This window comes from Pseudopipra pipra, chromosome W (assembly GCF_036250125.1).
Source record: "Pseudopipra pipra isolate bDixPip1 chromosome W, bDixPip1.hap1, whole genome shotgun sequence".
Taxonomy (NCBI): domain Eukaryota; kingdom Metazoa; phylum Chordata; class Aves; order Passeriformes; family Pipridae; genus Pseudopipra; species Pseudopipra pipra.
In genome coordinates, this window is record NC_087580.1 from 993,729 (window position 1) to 1,009,527 (window position 15,799).

The window sequence follows — 15,799 nt, forward strand, 5'->3', positions numbered from 1 at the left end:
CCCTGTTGGGGTGCAGATGCCCCCAAAAAACCCCCCCAAGTACAGGGTGACACGTGAGGGACTCAGGGGGTTCCCCATTCCCGATCCATCCTGGGGCTGGTTCTCCCCCCTCAAACTCTGCTCCCCCCGCCATTTCCCCCCAAGTCACCCCCAGCCCCTTCTCTCCAGTGAGCAGGACTGTAGAGCACTGAGAAGCTTTACTGGGAGCACTGGGAACAGCCGGGTAGGGTGAGAACAAAAGCAGGGCCGGGGGGGACAGGTGACCCCCCCAAATGAGCGCAGGGTTTGGGGGGTCCCGGCTGGGCCCGAGGCCACAGGGAGGGGCTGCGGCCGCCGGCGACTCAGGAGCTCTGTGGGGAGAGAAAAGGGGGTGAGAGTGGGGTGGGGGGACAGGGGGGACACAGAGGCTGTGGGAGAGCAAGGGGGGGGACACGACCCCCATTTGGGGACCCCCCTTTACCTTCTCCCGCAGGTAGAAGCCGAGCCCCAACGCCAGGAAGACCAAGCCCAAGACGAAGCCCCCGACCCCCACCAGGATCTTGCTGCGGACGGTGTCCGGTGGCATCTCTGGGGGGAACCGGGGGGGTCAGCACCCCCAAAACCTCCTGCCACGCACCCCCCGGCACCCCACAGAGCCCGGCCCGCTCTCCCCCAGCCCATCCGGGGGTCCCTCAAACCTCCTGCCAGTCCCTTCCCAGCCCCTCTGCAATCCCACCCAGCCCCTCCCAGACCCTTTAGGACACTCCAACCCCCCTCCCATCACCCACAGCACCCACCAAACTCCCTCCCAGTCGCCCCCAGTGTGCCCCCGGTGCTGGGGGAGCCGGGCCGTACCCCAGTGCCGGCTGAGGGGGTGCTCCAGGCTGACGTGCTCCACCTGGCAGCTGTAGGTGACCCCGCGCCGGGGGGGGATTTCCAGCAGCACCAGCACCTGGTAGGTCCAGTCCCCGTTGGGGACCACGTCAGTGGCCACCACGTGCTCCGGCAGCTCCTGCCCATCCTGGAACCACCTCACCTGCACCGGCGCAGGGTAGAAATCCATCACGGAGCAGAGCAGGCGGCCGGGGCCGGGCTGGGAGCTCGACGGCACCAGCGAGATGGACACGCTGGGGGGCACTGGGAGGGACGGGGGAGACACTGGGCTGAGCTGGGGGGCACTGGGAGGGAGGGCAGAGGGCTTGGAGGGCATTGGTAGGGATTGGGATGGCATTGGGAGGGACTGGGATGTCACTGGGAGGGACTGGGATGTCACTGGGAGGGACTGGGAATAGACTGGGATAGAAGAGGATTGGCTGGCGGGGCACTGGGGAGAGAGTTGGGAGATGTGGGAGTGAAGTGAGAACGACTGGGAATGGACTGAGAGGGTCTGGGAATGGATCCAGAGGGTCTGGGAGTGGAATGAGAGGGACTGGGAATGACTGGGAATGACTGGGAAGGAAGCGATGGGGACTGGGAGGCTGAATCCTGGCGAGGGAAGTCTTTGTTTTGGGTCTGCCTGGCAACTGGAGCGTCATCAGAGAGACGCGCTGGGATTGGCTGAGGGGCGTGAGCTCGGTGGCCCCAGCGGGGTGGAGACGGGGGGGGGCACTGGGAGAGACTGGGATGGACTGGGATGGACTGGGGTACACTGGGAGAAACTGGGATAAACTGGGAGAGAATGGAGTGGACTGGGAAGAACTGGGAGGGGGCCAAAGGGCATGGGGAATGGCAGAGGGAGGGCTGAAGGGTCTGGGGTGATTCCCAGGGAGGGTTTGAGGGGCTCCAGGGTCATTCCCAGGGCAGGGCCCGAGGGGACCCACTGTGACCCACACTCACCTCTCCTCTCCACGGTGAACGGAGCATCAGCCTCGTAGTTGTACCGGCAGTACCTGTCCACCGCAGAGCGTTTGTACTCCAGCCATTCCCGTTTACTGTTGAAGTGCCTGGCCTGGATCTCCCCACGTGGGGTGTCCCCCACATAGACGCCCACATCGCTGTCGAAGTGCAGGAACTGTTCCCGGTTGTAGATGTGCCTCTCCACGAACCTCACCCGCTCAGTGCCATTGATGAAGTGACACTCGTGGTTTGTCATCAGCTGGAACACCCCTGTGTGTGCAGGACACGGGGCAGGGGGTGCCCCGTTCCCCCTCCGCCCCTCAGGCTCTATTCCACTCCAACAGAGTGGGAGCTCAGGGGGCCACTCTGGACCCTCCTTTCCCATCCTCCTCTGCCCCACGGACGCCCCAGCACCAGCTCTTGGCTGGGGGGGAACCCCCCCATCGGTCCCCCAGGATGGACAAGGCAGTTGGGGATCCCCTCAATGCGGATCCGACCCCCCCACAGCCCCAGGGAACCGCTCCAGGGCTCAAGGGACACCCAGGGACCCCCAGGGCACCCCTCTGCCTGCTCTCCCACACCCCCTTGCCACCCTCTCCCACCCCTTTTCCACCATCCTCACAATCCCCAGACCCCCCCGCCCTCACTTTGGGGTTCTCACCCCCCTCCCAATCACTCTGTGACTTCCAACCCCCCTCGCACTCACTTTCGGGGCTCCCACACCCTGTTTTCTCCCCTCTTTCTCCCCCTTTCACACCCGACCCGCCTACCCGCCCCCCCCCGCTCACCTGACAGCTCCTCGCCCGCAGCCGGGGGGGCTCCCAGCACCACCAGCACCGCCAGCACGGCCCCAGCTCCCCGCACACGCTCCATGCCCAGCGCCGGACAGCTGCTGACAGCCCAAAACCAGCCGGGCGGCGCCGTTTTGGGGGGTTTGGGGCGCGCTGGGCTTGGCTGAGGGCGCAGTTGGGGCCCTTTTTTCGAGGCGTCTTCCCGGCGACTGATGAGTCATCAGCGCGGCGCGCTGGGATTGGGCGCGGGCGGCGTGGGCGCTTTGGGATTGGCTGAGGGCCGTTGGGGGCCCCCGCGGCAGCCCCGGGGCTGGGGGGTTCGGGGGGGTCCGTGGGCTGCGGGGGAGGGGGGAGCTCAGGGCCCACCAAAAATGGGCATCCAGGGAGTGCAGAGAATTGGGAAGCTTTACTGGGAACACCGGGAGCAGTCAGCTGGTGCCAGAACAAAAGCAGGTATCAGAACAAAAGCAGGTACAGGGGGACACACGACCCCCCCAAAATCAGCGCGGGGATGGATTGGCGGGCCCAGTCTGGGACCTTCAGCCCTCCAAGGAACCCCCCCCCCCCATCCATTTTCAGCCTTTCCATTTCCCCACAATGCCACTCCTATCCCCAAAAGGCTCCCACAAAACTCCCTCCCAGTTGCCCCCAGGACTCCCCAAAGCCCCTCTCATCCCTCTGAGCACTCACCAACCTCATTCTCAGCCTCTCCATTCCCCACCAGACCCTTTCCCTTACCCCCCAAACCCCCTCCCAGGTCCCCCCAGAGCCCCTCACCCCCCTCCCAGTGTGCCCCCGGTGCTGGGGGGGCCGGGCCGTACCCCAGTCCCGGCTGAGGGGGTGCTCCAGGCTGACGTGCTCCACCCGGCACCGGGGGGGATTTCCAGCATCCCCAGCACCTGGTAGGTCCAGTCCCCGTTGCCTCAAGAGAGCGCAGAGGAAAAGACTCCAGGCCAGGGGAGTGGATGAGATGAGATAAAGAGAGCAGGTCCTTCAGTGGAGCCTCAGGCCAGAGGAACACACAGGACGGGCACCCCCCAGGCAGTGGCTCTGGGATTTTAGAACAAGGTCCATCCAACCCCAGATCTCTCCACTCCCCACTTCTGCCCCATTCTACCCCCGACACACCCCTTTGGGAATTGGGCTTGGGGTCTTTGGGACCCCTTCTTCCTCAGCTTCATCTTCTTCGCAGCACCCACAGTCCTTGGAGCTCCTCCAGAGTTCTGGGCTTGAAGGTGGCTGTGTCTGTGGGATGTCTTCTGGTCCAGGCTTTTCTACAATTCTACCTTGAAAAGAAGACTAAACATGCTAACGGGATTTAGAGGGATTGATGTGGGATGGGGTAACAGGGTTGGGGATGTGCAAACATTATGCTACAGGGTAAGGGATGGAATGCAGCTACATTAAAATCTACAATCACTACACCACTACTTCTAAAATATAACAAAGTTAAAAATTCCAAAAAGCTCTGAGGCATCACACCTCTTCTTTTACAGTTCTATCACAACTTTTTATAAGTCAATCATATTGTATTATAGAGCTCCATTTCTATGTTGGGTAGGTACACCTTTTATATATCTTTATATACCTTTTATGAACCTTTATATACCTTTTATAAATCTTTTAATGCCTTAATAAAATCCCAGGGATCTTGCTTGGAATTTCCCGCATCCAGGGACTGAGAGGATCTCCCTGAATAACACTTTCAGTGGGCACTGGAATCCTCAGGGTCCTGGAACCCCTGGAGCATCAACAGCTTTGTCCCTCCAAAGGGGTCCCAATTTGTTTCCAATGGTTCAAGAATACATAATAAACCAAATACCAGTTTCCAAAACAAAATCAACTTAGAAGTCCAGAAATCACAAGTTAATATCCAAAATAGCAGAAAGGATTTCTTCAAGATTCTTTCTTTGCAACCTGAAGTACCCAAAATACAAAAGAAACCAAATACCTGTTTCCAAAACCAAATAAACCAAATACCAGTTCCAGAACCAAATAAACCAATGAGTCCAGACTCCCAAATTAATATCCAAAATCATGGCTGGGCTTCGCGAACGAAGATTTGGGAAGGGCTCTGCCCACATTTGCTACAAGCACACTGGTGGCTAAAGAGGCCAATACGAGATAGACACGTCCAGTTGCAAAAGGCAGAGCAGAAAGACTCCTTGGATGGGATCGACAGGACACGGTTCTTTCTGCGTTGTCTTTTCTCCTCGATGGTGATCCTGCTGCGTTCTCAAAGGAAGCAGCAGCGTTAGAGATGGGGTGTCTCCAGACCTCCCGACTGGAGGCCAGAGTAGACCAGTGATGAAGATCAATGTGGCCAAGGCTCAGATGTTGTTTCAGGCAGTCCTTGTATCTCCTCTTCAGGGCTCCTCTCTTGCGGCAGCCGGTGGCAAGTTCACCACAGAGCACGATCTTAGGGAGGGGGTGGTTGGTCCTTCATCCTGGAGACGTGCCCTGCCCAGCACAGCTGTGTTCTCAGCAACATGGCCTCAATGCTTGTGACTGCTGCCTGTTCTAGAACAGATGGATTGGTCACATCATCTGACCAGTGGATGTTTAGGATTGTACGGAGGCAGCGTTGATGGAAGCGTTCCAGGAGTCGCAGGTGGTGGCTGTAGATGACCCATGATTGGATCCATATAAGAGAGTAGACAGCACAATGGCTCTGTAAACACTGATCTTTGTGCTTTTCTTCAAGTATTTATTTTGCCAAACTCTTTTATGGAGTTTTCCAAAAGCTCTCCATGCCTTTGCTAACCTGTTGTCCATCTCTCCGTCAATCTTACCATCCGAGGAGATGAGGCTGCCCAGGTAATTAAACTGCTGGAGTGATCTGAGCTCTGATTGGCCAATGGTGATGTGGGAATGATGGAAGACTTCCTGAGGTGCAGGTTGATGGAGAACTTCTGTCTTCTTTAAGCTGACTTCCAGCCCAAAGAGCTCAGCAGCCTCAGCAAAGCAGGATGTTAAACGCTGCAGAGCTGCTTCTGTGTGAGCGACGAGGGCAGCGTCATCAGCATAAAGCAGCTCCTGGACAAGATGGTTTAAGGTCTTGGTGTGGGCCTTCAGTCGCCTTAGGTTGAAAGGGCTTCCATCAGTACGGTATCGAATGTAGATCCCGTCCTGATCATCGAGGTCTGCCGTGGTCCTTTGGAGCATCCTGCTGAAAAACATTGTGAATAGGGTTGGTGCAAGAACGCAGCCTTGTTTCACACCATTGGTTATTAGAAAGGGCTTAGAAAGTGCATTGCCATATCTGACTTGGCCGTGCTGATCCTCATGGAGTGAGATGATCATTTTGAGGAACTTGGGGGGACAACCTAAACGTTCCAAAATCTGCCACAGACCTTTTCTGCTCACAGTATCGAAAGCCTTGGTGAGATCAACAAAGGTTACACAGAGACCTTTGTTCTGTTCCCTGCACTTCTCTTGCAGTTGTCTGAGAACAAATCCCATGTCTGTGGGGCTCCTGTTGGCTCTGAAACCACACTGGCTTTCAGGGAGAATTCCTTCTGCTATAGTGGGTATTAATCTGTTCAAGAGTATTCTTGCCAGGATTTTGCCAGCAATGGAGAGCAAAGTAATACCCCGGTAATTTCAGCAGTCTGATTGTGCTGGTTTAAAGGTAAACCAGCAGGGGAAATGAACTCAACCCAAAGGAGAGATTATAAGTCAGAATAACAATTTAATAAAATAACACAATAATCACGATTATACAGACAAACAGTTGGTTTTAACTCACAAAACCCAAATGTATAACCCAGCACCCTGGGGCATGAACAGAGTGGTGTTTGTTGGGCCCCCTGGGCCCAAAGTAAAGGGAGAGGGGGAAAAATACCTGTTGGTGAGAGTGGTGGTGCAGTCTGGTCAAGAGTGGTGGTTGCAGTTGGGTCGAGAGTGGTGATCTGCAGTCTGGTTGACAGTGGTGGTCACAGTCTGATTGAAAAGTGGTGGGTGCAGTCTGGTTGAAGAGACATTGCTGACATCACAGGCAGAGCAGTGACATCACAGGGACAGCAGTGACATCACAGGGACAGTGGTGACATCAGAGGGACATTGGTGACATCACAGGGACAGCAGTGACATCACAGAGACAGCGGTGACATCACAGGGACAGCGGTGACATCACAATAACAGCAGTGACATCACAGGGACAGTGGTGACATCAAAGGGACCTCGGTGACATCACAGGGACAGCAGTGACATCACAGGTACATCGGTGACATCAAACGGACAGCAGTGAAATCACAGAGGCAGTGGTGACATCACAGAAACAGCAGTGACATCACAGAGACATTGGTGACATCACAGGGACAGCAGTGACATCACAGAGACATTGGTGACATCACAGGGACAGCAGTGACATCACAGAGGCATTGGTGACATCACAGGGACAGTGGTGACATCACAGTCATAGCAGTGACATCACAGGCACAGCAATGACATCACAAAGACATCCATGACATCACCGAGACATCAGCGACATCACAAAGACAACGGTGATGTCACAGGGACAGCGGTGACATCACAGGGTCAGTAGTGACATCATAGCTACAGCGGTGACATCACAGAGATAGTAATGACATCACAGAGACAGCAGTGACATCACAGGGAAATTGGTGACATCACAGAGAAAGCGGTGAAATCACAAAGAGAGCAGTGACATCAAAGGGACATCAATGACATCACAGAGACATCGGTGACATCACAGGGACAGCAGTGACATCACAATAAAAGCAGTGACATCACAGACACAGCGGTGACATCACAGGGAAATCAGTGACATCACAGAGACATCAGTGACATCACAGAGACAGCAGTGACATCAGAGACAGTGGAGACATCACAGAGACAACAGTGACATCACAGGGACAGCGGTGACATCACAAAGAGAATGGTGACATCACAGAGACAGCAGTGACATTACAGGGACAGCAGTGACATCACAGGGACATCAATGACATCACAGAGACACTGTTGACATCACAAAGACAGCAGTGACATCACAGGGGCAGGAGTGACATCACAGAGACAGAGGTGACATCACAAAGACAACAGTGACATCACAGGGACAGCAGTGACATCACAGAGACAGCGGTGAAATCACAGACACAGCAGTGACATCACAGTGACATTAGTGACATCACAGAGACAGTGGTGACCTCACAAAGACAGCGGTGACATCACAGAGATATTGGTGACATCACAGAGACAGAGGTGATGTCACAAAGACAGCAGTGACATCACAAAGACAACGGTGACGTCACAGAGACATCAGTGACATCACAGACACAGTAGTGACATCACAGCGACAGCAGTGACATAACAGGGACAATAGTGACATCACAGAGACAGCAGTGACATCACAATAACAGCAGTGACATCACAGGGACAGCGGTGACATCACAAAGACAACGGTGACATCACAAAGATATCAGTGACATCACAGAGATATCAGTGACATCACAGAGACAGTGGTGACATCACAGGGACAGTAGTGACATCACAGGGACATTGGTGACATCACAGAGACATCAGTGACATCGCAGGGACTGCAGTGACATCACAGAGACAGCGGTGACATCGTAGGGACTGCAGTGACATCACAGAGACAGCGGTGACATCACAGGTGACATCGGTGACATCACAGGGACAGCAGTGACATCACAGGGACTGCAGTGACATCACAGGGACAGCAGTGACTATTACGACCCACCCCAGGAAAAAGGCGGGGGGGTAACTCAGGTTTTATCAATAATTCCCTTGGGGTGGATTAAAGTGAAATGACACTAAATAATCGGTGTCTGAAAACATATTGAGAAGGTTTATTTTTACAATTACGTATCAACAGGTATGCCAGCATTTTGGGGGCTGTCATATAACAAGGCGACCCTTTCGGAGGAGGAGAAAAATGCATAGGGGAGAGAAAGACAGGGGAAGAGTAAGGGAGAGCAAGAAAAAAGAAAAGATGAGAGTGGTAAAAACGTATATAGTCACCGCCCACTGGATCCAGCCATGTAAAAAGCAATGGTCTGGATCCGCAGGCGGTGGGGGGAGAAGAAGGAAAAATCCCCCCAAAACCCCCAAAGTCACCAGTCAATATCCCTATCCTTTGCACCTCCCCCAAGGTGGGGAGTTGTTTCATAGGGTGGTGTCCCCCTTTTTGGGGCGGAGTTCATGTGGAAGGCTCTTCCTGCCTTTTCAGGGTTTGACATCTTCTGCACTGGAGGAGGGGGGATGGGCCCTGTTGCCCATCAGAAAGTCAAAAGCCTGCAGAAGTCTCTCAGAATGCATAAATCATTAACCGTTCCAGTCTCTGACACTCCCCCAGAGCAGCGCTCGTGGGGAGATCTCTGCTCTCAACCTCCAGCAGTGACCTTGGGGGGTCCCCAGCCAAGGCAGGAATCTCCACACACCCCCCAAGAAGGGTTCTGTTGGAAGAACCTGCCCCTGGGAAAGGGGACTGGCCCTTTCTGGTAGAAACCCAGGGACTGACAGTCCTTGGACTCCAGGGGTTCCCTCACCATCAGGGGCTTCATTTGGGGTCAAACCAGTCTGGGGTCCAACATCTCCTGCCTTGTCCCGGCCCCCTCTCAGCTCAGCACTGACCCCTTTGCAAATGGGGCATTGTCTTGGGGCCATTGCAGGGGGGATGTCCTGCCCCAGTGTCCCATTGTTCCTTTAATTCCCAGAGGCCCTGCAGTGTCCCAGTGGCCCCTTGATTCCATGACCTTCTGAAACACTTCAGGGTTCCTTTGGTTCCATGAGGCCCCCCTGTCACAAAGGCCCCTGGATTCCATGAATTCCGCAGTGTCACAAGGTTCCTTTTTTTCCATAGGGCCCTGCAGTGTCCCAATTGTGCCTTGATTCCAGGAGTATCCAAATTCTCCCAGGGTTCCTTTGGTTTCAGGAGGTCCCGCAGTGTCCCAGCGGCCCCTTCATTCCAGGCAGGCCCAGGGAGACGAAGGCAAAGACGGAGCCCCGACCCCCGTCAGCATCTTGGGGGGGCGGGGGGGCAGGACCCGGGAAACGGCGGCGGCTGCTGGGAAGGGACTGGGATGGACTGGGATGGACTGGGATGGACTGGGATGGACTGGGATGGATTGGGATGGACTGGGATGGACTGGGATGGACTGGGATGGACTGGGACACCAGCATACACCGGGACCAGGACCGGGACCCAGCAGGACCCCCCGGGAGCAGGATCTGAGCACACTGGGACCCTCCAGGACCAGAACTAGGGCAACAGGGATCATACTGGGAACAACTGAGACCACACTGAGGGCTACTGGGAGCAACTGGAGGCCACCTAGGATATAGTGGGAGTGCCTTGGAGTCACTGGGATCATACTGGTGGAAACTGGAATGTTACTGGGGCATCTGGGAGTGACTGGGAAGGACTATGAGCATGCTGAGGGCTCTACTGGGATATACTGGGAGTGTCTGCAACCATGGTGGGGATAACTGGGACCATACTGGGAGTGACTGGGACTACATGAAGGGGAATTAGGACCAGGCTGGGGGCAACTGGAAGGAACTGTGAGTGACTGGATCTACAAGAGAAGCAACTGGGATTGAGTGGGACAGTCAGGAGGGAAGACTGGGATCATACTTGGAGTGACTGGATCTGTGCTAGGGGCAACTGGGAGCAACTTGGACCATGCTGGGGACAACTGGGATCATACTGGGATCACGGTGGGAGAAGCTTGGCCCATGCTGGGAGCAACTGAGACCACACGGAGGGTGACTGGGGTCATACTGGGATCATATGAAGAGTGGGATCATGCAGGAGGTGATTGGGATCATCCTGGGAGCAACTGGGAGTGCACTGGGGATGACTGGAAGTGGCTGTGAGCAACTGGGATCCTGCTGGAAGCTTCTGGGGGCAACTGGGAATGAGTGGGACCACATGGAGGAAACTGGGAGCAACTGGGAGAGACCAGGAGTGACTGGGATCATCCTGGGACTGACTGGGCGCTGAATCCGAAAAATCGGTCCGAGAAACTGCTCAGAGACTTTTTTATCTTTAAGCAGCAAGGTATTTGTTTATTCAACATTGGGAGCAAGCCAGCTCGCGCTGGACAAACTTGCTCCAAGGCTTCACACAAAATCAGCATTTTTATACAATCTTCAGCTGTGATTAAATGCATATTCAAGTGATTCCAACATCTATCTCTGCATATCAATAATAGGCGGAGTATAGGTGGAGCTCAGGCGGGGCTTGGGGCGGTGCTTCTCTTGGCCCTCAATCCTGAGGGGACTTCCACTCTTCCTCCACGGCTCTGGGGGCTTCAACTCATCTTCCTCAGCTTGACCTTCCTTCTCTTCCATTCTTCTTGACCCGCTCCCTGAAGCTTGGAAAAAGCCCTGGCTCCCGGCCTATTCCTCCTATTCCAATGTCTCTCTGATCCTGCTGTCTCTCTAATTTATCCCCTCTAGGCCTAGGACATGTTCCTGTACTATTCTCTGAAGCTTTGCTCCAGTCAGTAGAACAGAACGAGCCCAGATGGTCTTGGATGTTGGGAGCTTGTTAGCAGGCCCAAATTTCTTAGTGAACTCTTTTGGGCCTGGCCTCCTGTTTCACCAGGGACGCAGCCCGGGCCCCGGTGTTCCCATTCCCATTCCACAGGTTTGCATTCGTGTTCCAGGTGTTCCCATCCCATTCTAGTTGTTCCCATCCTATTCCAGGCGTCCCCATTCCCATTCCAGGAGTTCCCATTCCCATTCCAGGTGTTCCCATTCCCATTCCCGTTGTCACCAATTTCCTTTCCAGGTGTTCCATCCCATTCCAGGTGTCTCCATTCCCATTCTAATTGTCCCCATTCCCATTCCAGATGTTCCCATCCCACCTCTGTTTTCCCTATTCCCATTCCAGGTGTCCCCATTCCAATCCCAGATGTTCCCATTCCCATTCCTGGTGTCCCCAACCTGCTCCCAATGTTCCCATTCCCAATGTTCCCATTCCCAGCCCAGGTGACCCTATTCCCATTCCTGATGTCCTCATTCCCATTCCAGGTGTCCCCATTCCCATTCCAGGTGTTCCCATTTCCATTCCTGGTGACCCATTTCCATTCCTGGTGTTCCCATTCCAGGTGTCTCCATTTCAATTCCAGGTGTTCCCATTTCCATTCCTGGTGTCCCCATTTCCATTCCAGGTGTTCCCATTCCCATTCCAGGTGTTCCCATTCCAGGTGTCTCCATTTCAATTCGAGGTGTTCCCATTCCAGGTGTCTCCATTCCAGTTCCAGGTATTCCCATTCCCATTCCTGGTGTCCCCATTTCCATTCCAGGTGTCTCCATTCCCATTCCAGGTGTTCCCATTCCAGGTGTCTCCATTTCAATTCCAGGTGTCCCCATTTCCATTCCAGGTGTTCCCATTCCCATTCCAGTTGTTCCCTCCTCATTCCACATGTCCCCATTCCCATTCCTTCTGCCCCCATTCCCATTCCTAGTGTCCCCAGTCTGTTCCCAATGTCCCCATTCCCATTCCAGGTGTTCCCATTTCCATTCCTGGTGTTCCCATCCTATTGCTATTGTCCCAATCCCATTCTTTATGTCCCCATTCCCATTCCAGGCATTCTCATTCCCTTTCCAGGTGTTCCATCCCATTCCAGGTGTCACCGCTGACATTTCCCCTGCTGGTTTACCATTAAACCAGCACACCAGGTCTGTGCCCAATGAGGGTCCCTGTGGATCATCCAACGCGGGTCCTCCCATGGCTGATGGAGTTGGAGCAGCGGCCGAAGCTCTTCCCGCAGTCGGGGCACTCGGGGCTTCTCTTACCGGTGGGTCCGTTGGTGGGAGGTCAAGGAAGAGCTCTGCGTGAAGCTCTTCCCACACTCCCCACAGTGGAAGGGCCTCTCCCTGATGTGGAGGCGACGGTGGGTGTAGAGGGTGGAGCTGTCCCACATTCCCTACACGTGTAGGGCTGTTCCCCAGTGGGGATGTGCTGCTGGCTGAGCAGCTTGGTGCTTGTGCTGAAGCTCTTCCCACATTCCGAGCACTTGTAAGGCCATTCCCTGGTGTGGATGCAACGGTGTTTGCAAAGGCTGGAGCTGTCCCTGAAGCTCTTCCCACATTCTCCACACACGTAGGGCCTTTCCCCACTGTGGATCATCTGGTGGCTGAGGAGGTGGGAGCTCCGTTTGAAGCTCTTCCCACACTCCCCACACGTGTAGGGCCGTTCCCCAGTGTGGATCATTTGGTGGCTGAGGAGGTGGGAGCTCCGTTTGAAGCTCTTCCCACACTCCCCACACGTGTAGGGCCGTTCCACACTGTGGATGCGACGGTGGGTGCGGAGGGTGGAGCTATGCCTGAAGCTTTTCCCACACTCCCCACATTTGTAGGGCCGTTCCCCACTGTGGATGTTCTGGTGGCTGAGGAGATGGGTGCTCCTGCTGAAGCTCTTCCCACATTCCAAACATCTGAAGGGCTTTCTCCTGCTGGGAGGCTGCTCAGGGACCACCAGCTCGCAGCTCCGCCTCAAGCTCCGGCCGCCTTCCCGGCACACGCTGGCTCTTTCCTCCTCACAGCCCCCTGGGCTGGCTGTGGAGCCCCTCCTGCGGGGGCATCTCCGGCCCTTTTCCTCCCCGCTACCTTCCTGCGCTGGGGAGCCCTTCAAAACGGCCTCTCCCACCAGGCTCTGCCGCCGGGATTTGTCCTCCGCGCTCTCCGGCCTCACCTCGGGGCCTGGGGCAGGAAGCAACAAGGACACGCAGGGGATTTGTCTCCGGCCCAAAGGAAAGCCCAAGGACATCCCCCCAACTCCGGCCCCGGCAGGACGGCCACAAAAGACAAAAGACCGACCCAAAGGGGCACTGACTTTCTCCTCACCTGCCTGGGGGGCCCGCGGCATCTTCCTCTTCCTTGCAACCTCCTCCATCCGCCCAAGCTTTGGGAAGCAGAAATCCTGATGGGGGGGAAACAAGGTGTGAGCGCATTGCCTTTGGGGTTCCTCCTGCCCAAGTCCAGCTCTAGGACTCACCGGGCAACTTGTGCCCATAAAAACCCACAAAACAACAACATTCAGCCCAAAATCCCCACCCAGAATTTCCCATCTCTCCTCTCTGGGATTAGGGGGGTCCCCCCTGTCTGCTCTGATGGCACTTCTGCCTGCATTGGGGTTCCCCCTTCTCCGGGCTGCCGGGGGTCCCGCGGCTCCGGGGGGTTCCCACTCACCGGGGTCCCCTTTAATGTTGCCAGGGGGGTCCCAGGGCTCACTTCTCCCCACTCTGCCTCCCGGGGCCGGCCGGCCCTCCTCTCTTGCCTCCCACCCTCGCAAACCTCTTGGCGCTCTCGGCTCCCACCCCGCCTCAAGGCCCCCCCTCCTCTCCACACTCCAAGGCCTTCCCCCTCTCCGGGACCCCCGCTTAAGGGGCCCGTCGCTCCCTCTCTGCTCCCCCCCCCTCCAGCATTCCGGGGGTCCCCCAGCTCCGGGATCGCCCCTCTCCGCTCTCCCCACTCCGCGGCTACCGGGGTTCCCCCCCGGCTCTCACGGGGGGCCCCCAAACCGCTCTCGCCCCCCCCCGCCATTGCCGAGCGACCACCAGGACCTTTTGGCTGCTCTTCTTTGTGCTCCCGCTCGGCTCCTCCCTCGGCTGGGCTGCCGCTTTTGGCGGGTTTCCTCCTCCGGGATCTGCCCCCTGCAGCCCTTCCCCCCCTGGCCCAGCCCTCCTGCCCCCCATGGACCCCCTTGGGCCCTCCTCTGACCCCAGTTGCCCAATAAGTCTGATTATACAGACAAGCAATTGGTTTTAATCCACAAAACCCAAATGTAGAACCCAGCACCCTGGGCCATGAACAAAGTGCTCTTCCTTGCCCCCCCCCCCTGAGTCCAAAGTAAAGGGAGAGGGAAAAACCTGCTGGTGGGAGAGTTGTTGCAGTCTGGTCAAAAGTGGGGATTGCAGTCCAGTTGAGGGTGGTGGTCTCAGGCTGGTTGAGAGCGGTGAGCTGCAGTCCTCCTCTGGATCCCACGAGTGGGAAAAAGGTTCCGAAACTCCAGGTTTATATATTCTCCAGTTCAGGCAGGAATGCCCAGTCCTCCCCTCAGAGTGGGGAATTCCAAATAAGGCTATGAGGATGCTCAGTCCATAAAAGGCTATGAGGATGCTCAGCCCATAAAAGGGTAGGAGGGTGCTCAGGACATCCCCCCCACCTGGCAGGCCTCTCCTGACAAAAGTTCCTGGGAAATTGGCATGGAAGGCCAGAGAATCCACAGTTTTGGGCTACACCCATCCAGTGAGGAATCGGTCCCAGCTGTTCTAACTAGGACACTGTGTCCCTCATCGCTGCCATCATCATCATCATCGGCCTTGTGGGAGTCGGTGTCTGGAAGCTCCGATCCGGTAACTCCCGGGATGGGGGTCGGGAAGGGGCACGGATCCGCCCGGCAGCATTCCGGGGATCCTGTGCCACGGGTGCTGATCCCGCTTTCTTTCCATAGGGAAGAGGGAGGGGAATGGATACGACCCTGCGCCCACCAGTGAGTCCCAGCAGCGTGTGTGGATCCAGATCCTCTGGGCAGGGATCCCAGGATGGATGCCGGGATTCCAGAGGGGAATTGGGGCCTAATGGCTGGAGCGGGATTGGAAGGGGATTCCAGCTCAGGGCAGGATTCCAGAGTGGGCTCAGGTGGAATTGTGGACTGGGATCAGGGCTGGATTCTGGAGTGGGATTGGCGTGGGATGGATGGAGTGGGATTGGGGTGGGATGGACGGAGCAGGATCAGGAGGGATTCCGGAGCAGTTCCTACTCTCCCTGGGCTCCACAGCCGGCTCCATACCCTGGGATGGGAACAAGGACATGGTGACTCCTTTCCCCGCTCTCATCCCAGCAGGAATCACAGCCTGAGCGATCCCGGAGCTGGATCCGCCCCTTCCCTCTCCCTGTGGAAAGGCAGGAGCTGCTGGCAGAGCTCATCCCGCTGCTCCCACCCACCCCGGCCCCCCTGCGGCTCTTCCCGATGGATCAACTTCCTGCTTTTTCCCGTGTGAAACCCAGGACCACAATTATTCCTGAAGCTTTAATTTGGGTGTGAAAATCTCCTGCTTTGGGCAATAAATCCTGGCTCCCTCCTCTGGCATCTGGCAGTTCCTCTCTGGGAACCAGGACTGGGAATGGGGACAGGGGGGCTTGGATGGGGACACTCGGAACAGGTTGGGGACAGGAATGGGAATGGGAACTCCAGG

At 56.1% G+C, this 15,799-nt stretch overlaps 1 protein-coding gene and 2 long non-coding RNA genes across 4 annotated transcripts in view; 1 reads left to right on the top strand and 2 right to left on the bottom strand.

The window, feature by feature from the left end:
• LOC135405804 (uncharacterized) overlaps positions 1–15,685 on the top strand; it is a 369,333-nt gene extending 353,648 nt beyond the window's left edge. Inside the window, exon 3 of one of the 2 annotated variants that reach the window (XR_010426013.1) lies at positions 15,445–15,685. This is a non-coding gene — a long non-coding RNA (uncharacterized LOC135405804). The remainder of the gene's footprint in view (positions 1–15,444) is intronic. The other variant, XR_010426012.1, reaches the window with a different exon arrangement.
• LOC135405816 (uncharacterized) overlaps positions 1–15,799 on the bottom strand; it is a 147,174-nt gene that overhangs the window by 72,461 nt on the left and 58,914 nt on the right. The gene's annotated exons all lie outside the window — the stretch shown is intronic.
• On the bottom strand, positions 342–2,957 carry LOC135405957 (class II histocompatibility antigen, B-L beta chain-like). The gene is made up of 4 exons (XM_064640471.1): positions 2,604–2,957; positions 1,816–2,085; positions 782–1,116; positions 342–350 (listed from the first exon to the last, which is right to left on the bottom strand). The coding sequence occupies exons 1-4, from the start codon at positions 2,686–2,688 to the stop codon at positions 342–344; spliced, it is 699 nt and encodes a 232-aa protein (XP_064496541.1). The 5' UTR covers positions 2,689–2,957.

What these genes read in the sequence shown, in the direction of transcription:
- LOC135405957 (XM_064640471.1), bottom strand. Translation starts at nt 2,688, where the DNA reads ATGGAGCGTGTGCGGGGAGCTGGGGCCGTGCTGGCGGTGCTGGTGGTG. An exon ending in TGCGGGCGAGGAGCTGTCAG is followed by an intron (nt 2,086 to 2,603) that starts GTGAGCGGGGGG and finishes CTGCACACACAG; the next exon opens with GGGTGTTCCAGCTGATGACA. An exon ending in GTTCACCGTGGAGAGGAGAG is followed by an intron (nt 1,117 to 1,815) that starts GTGAGTGTGGGT and finishes CGTCCCTCCCAG; the next exon opens with TGCCCCCCAGCGTGTCCATC.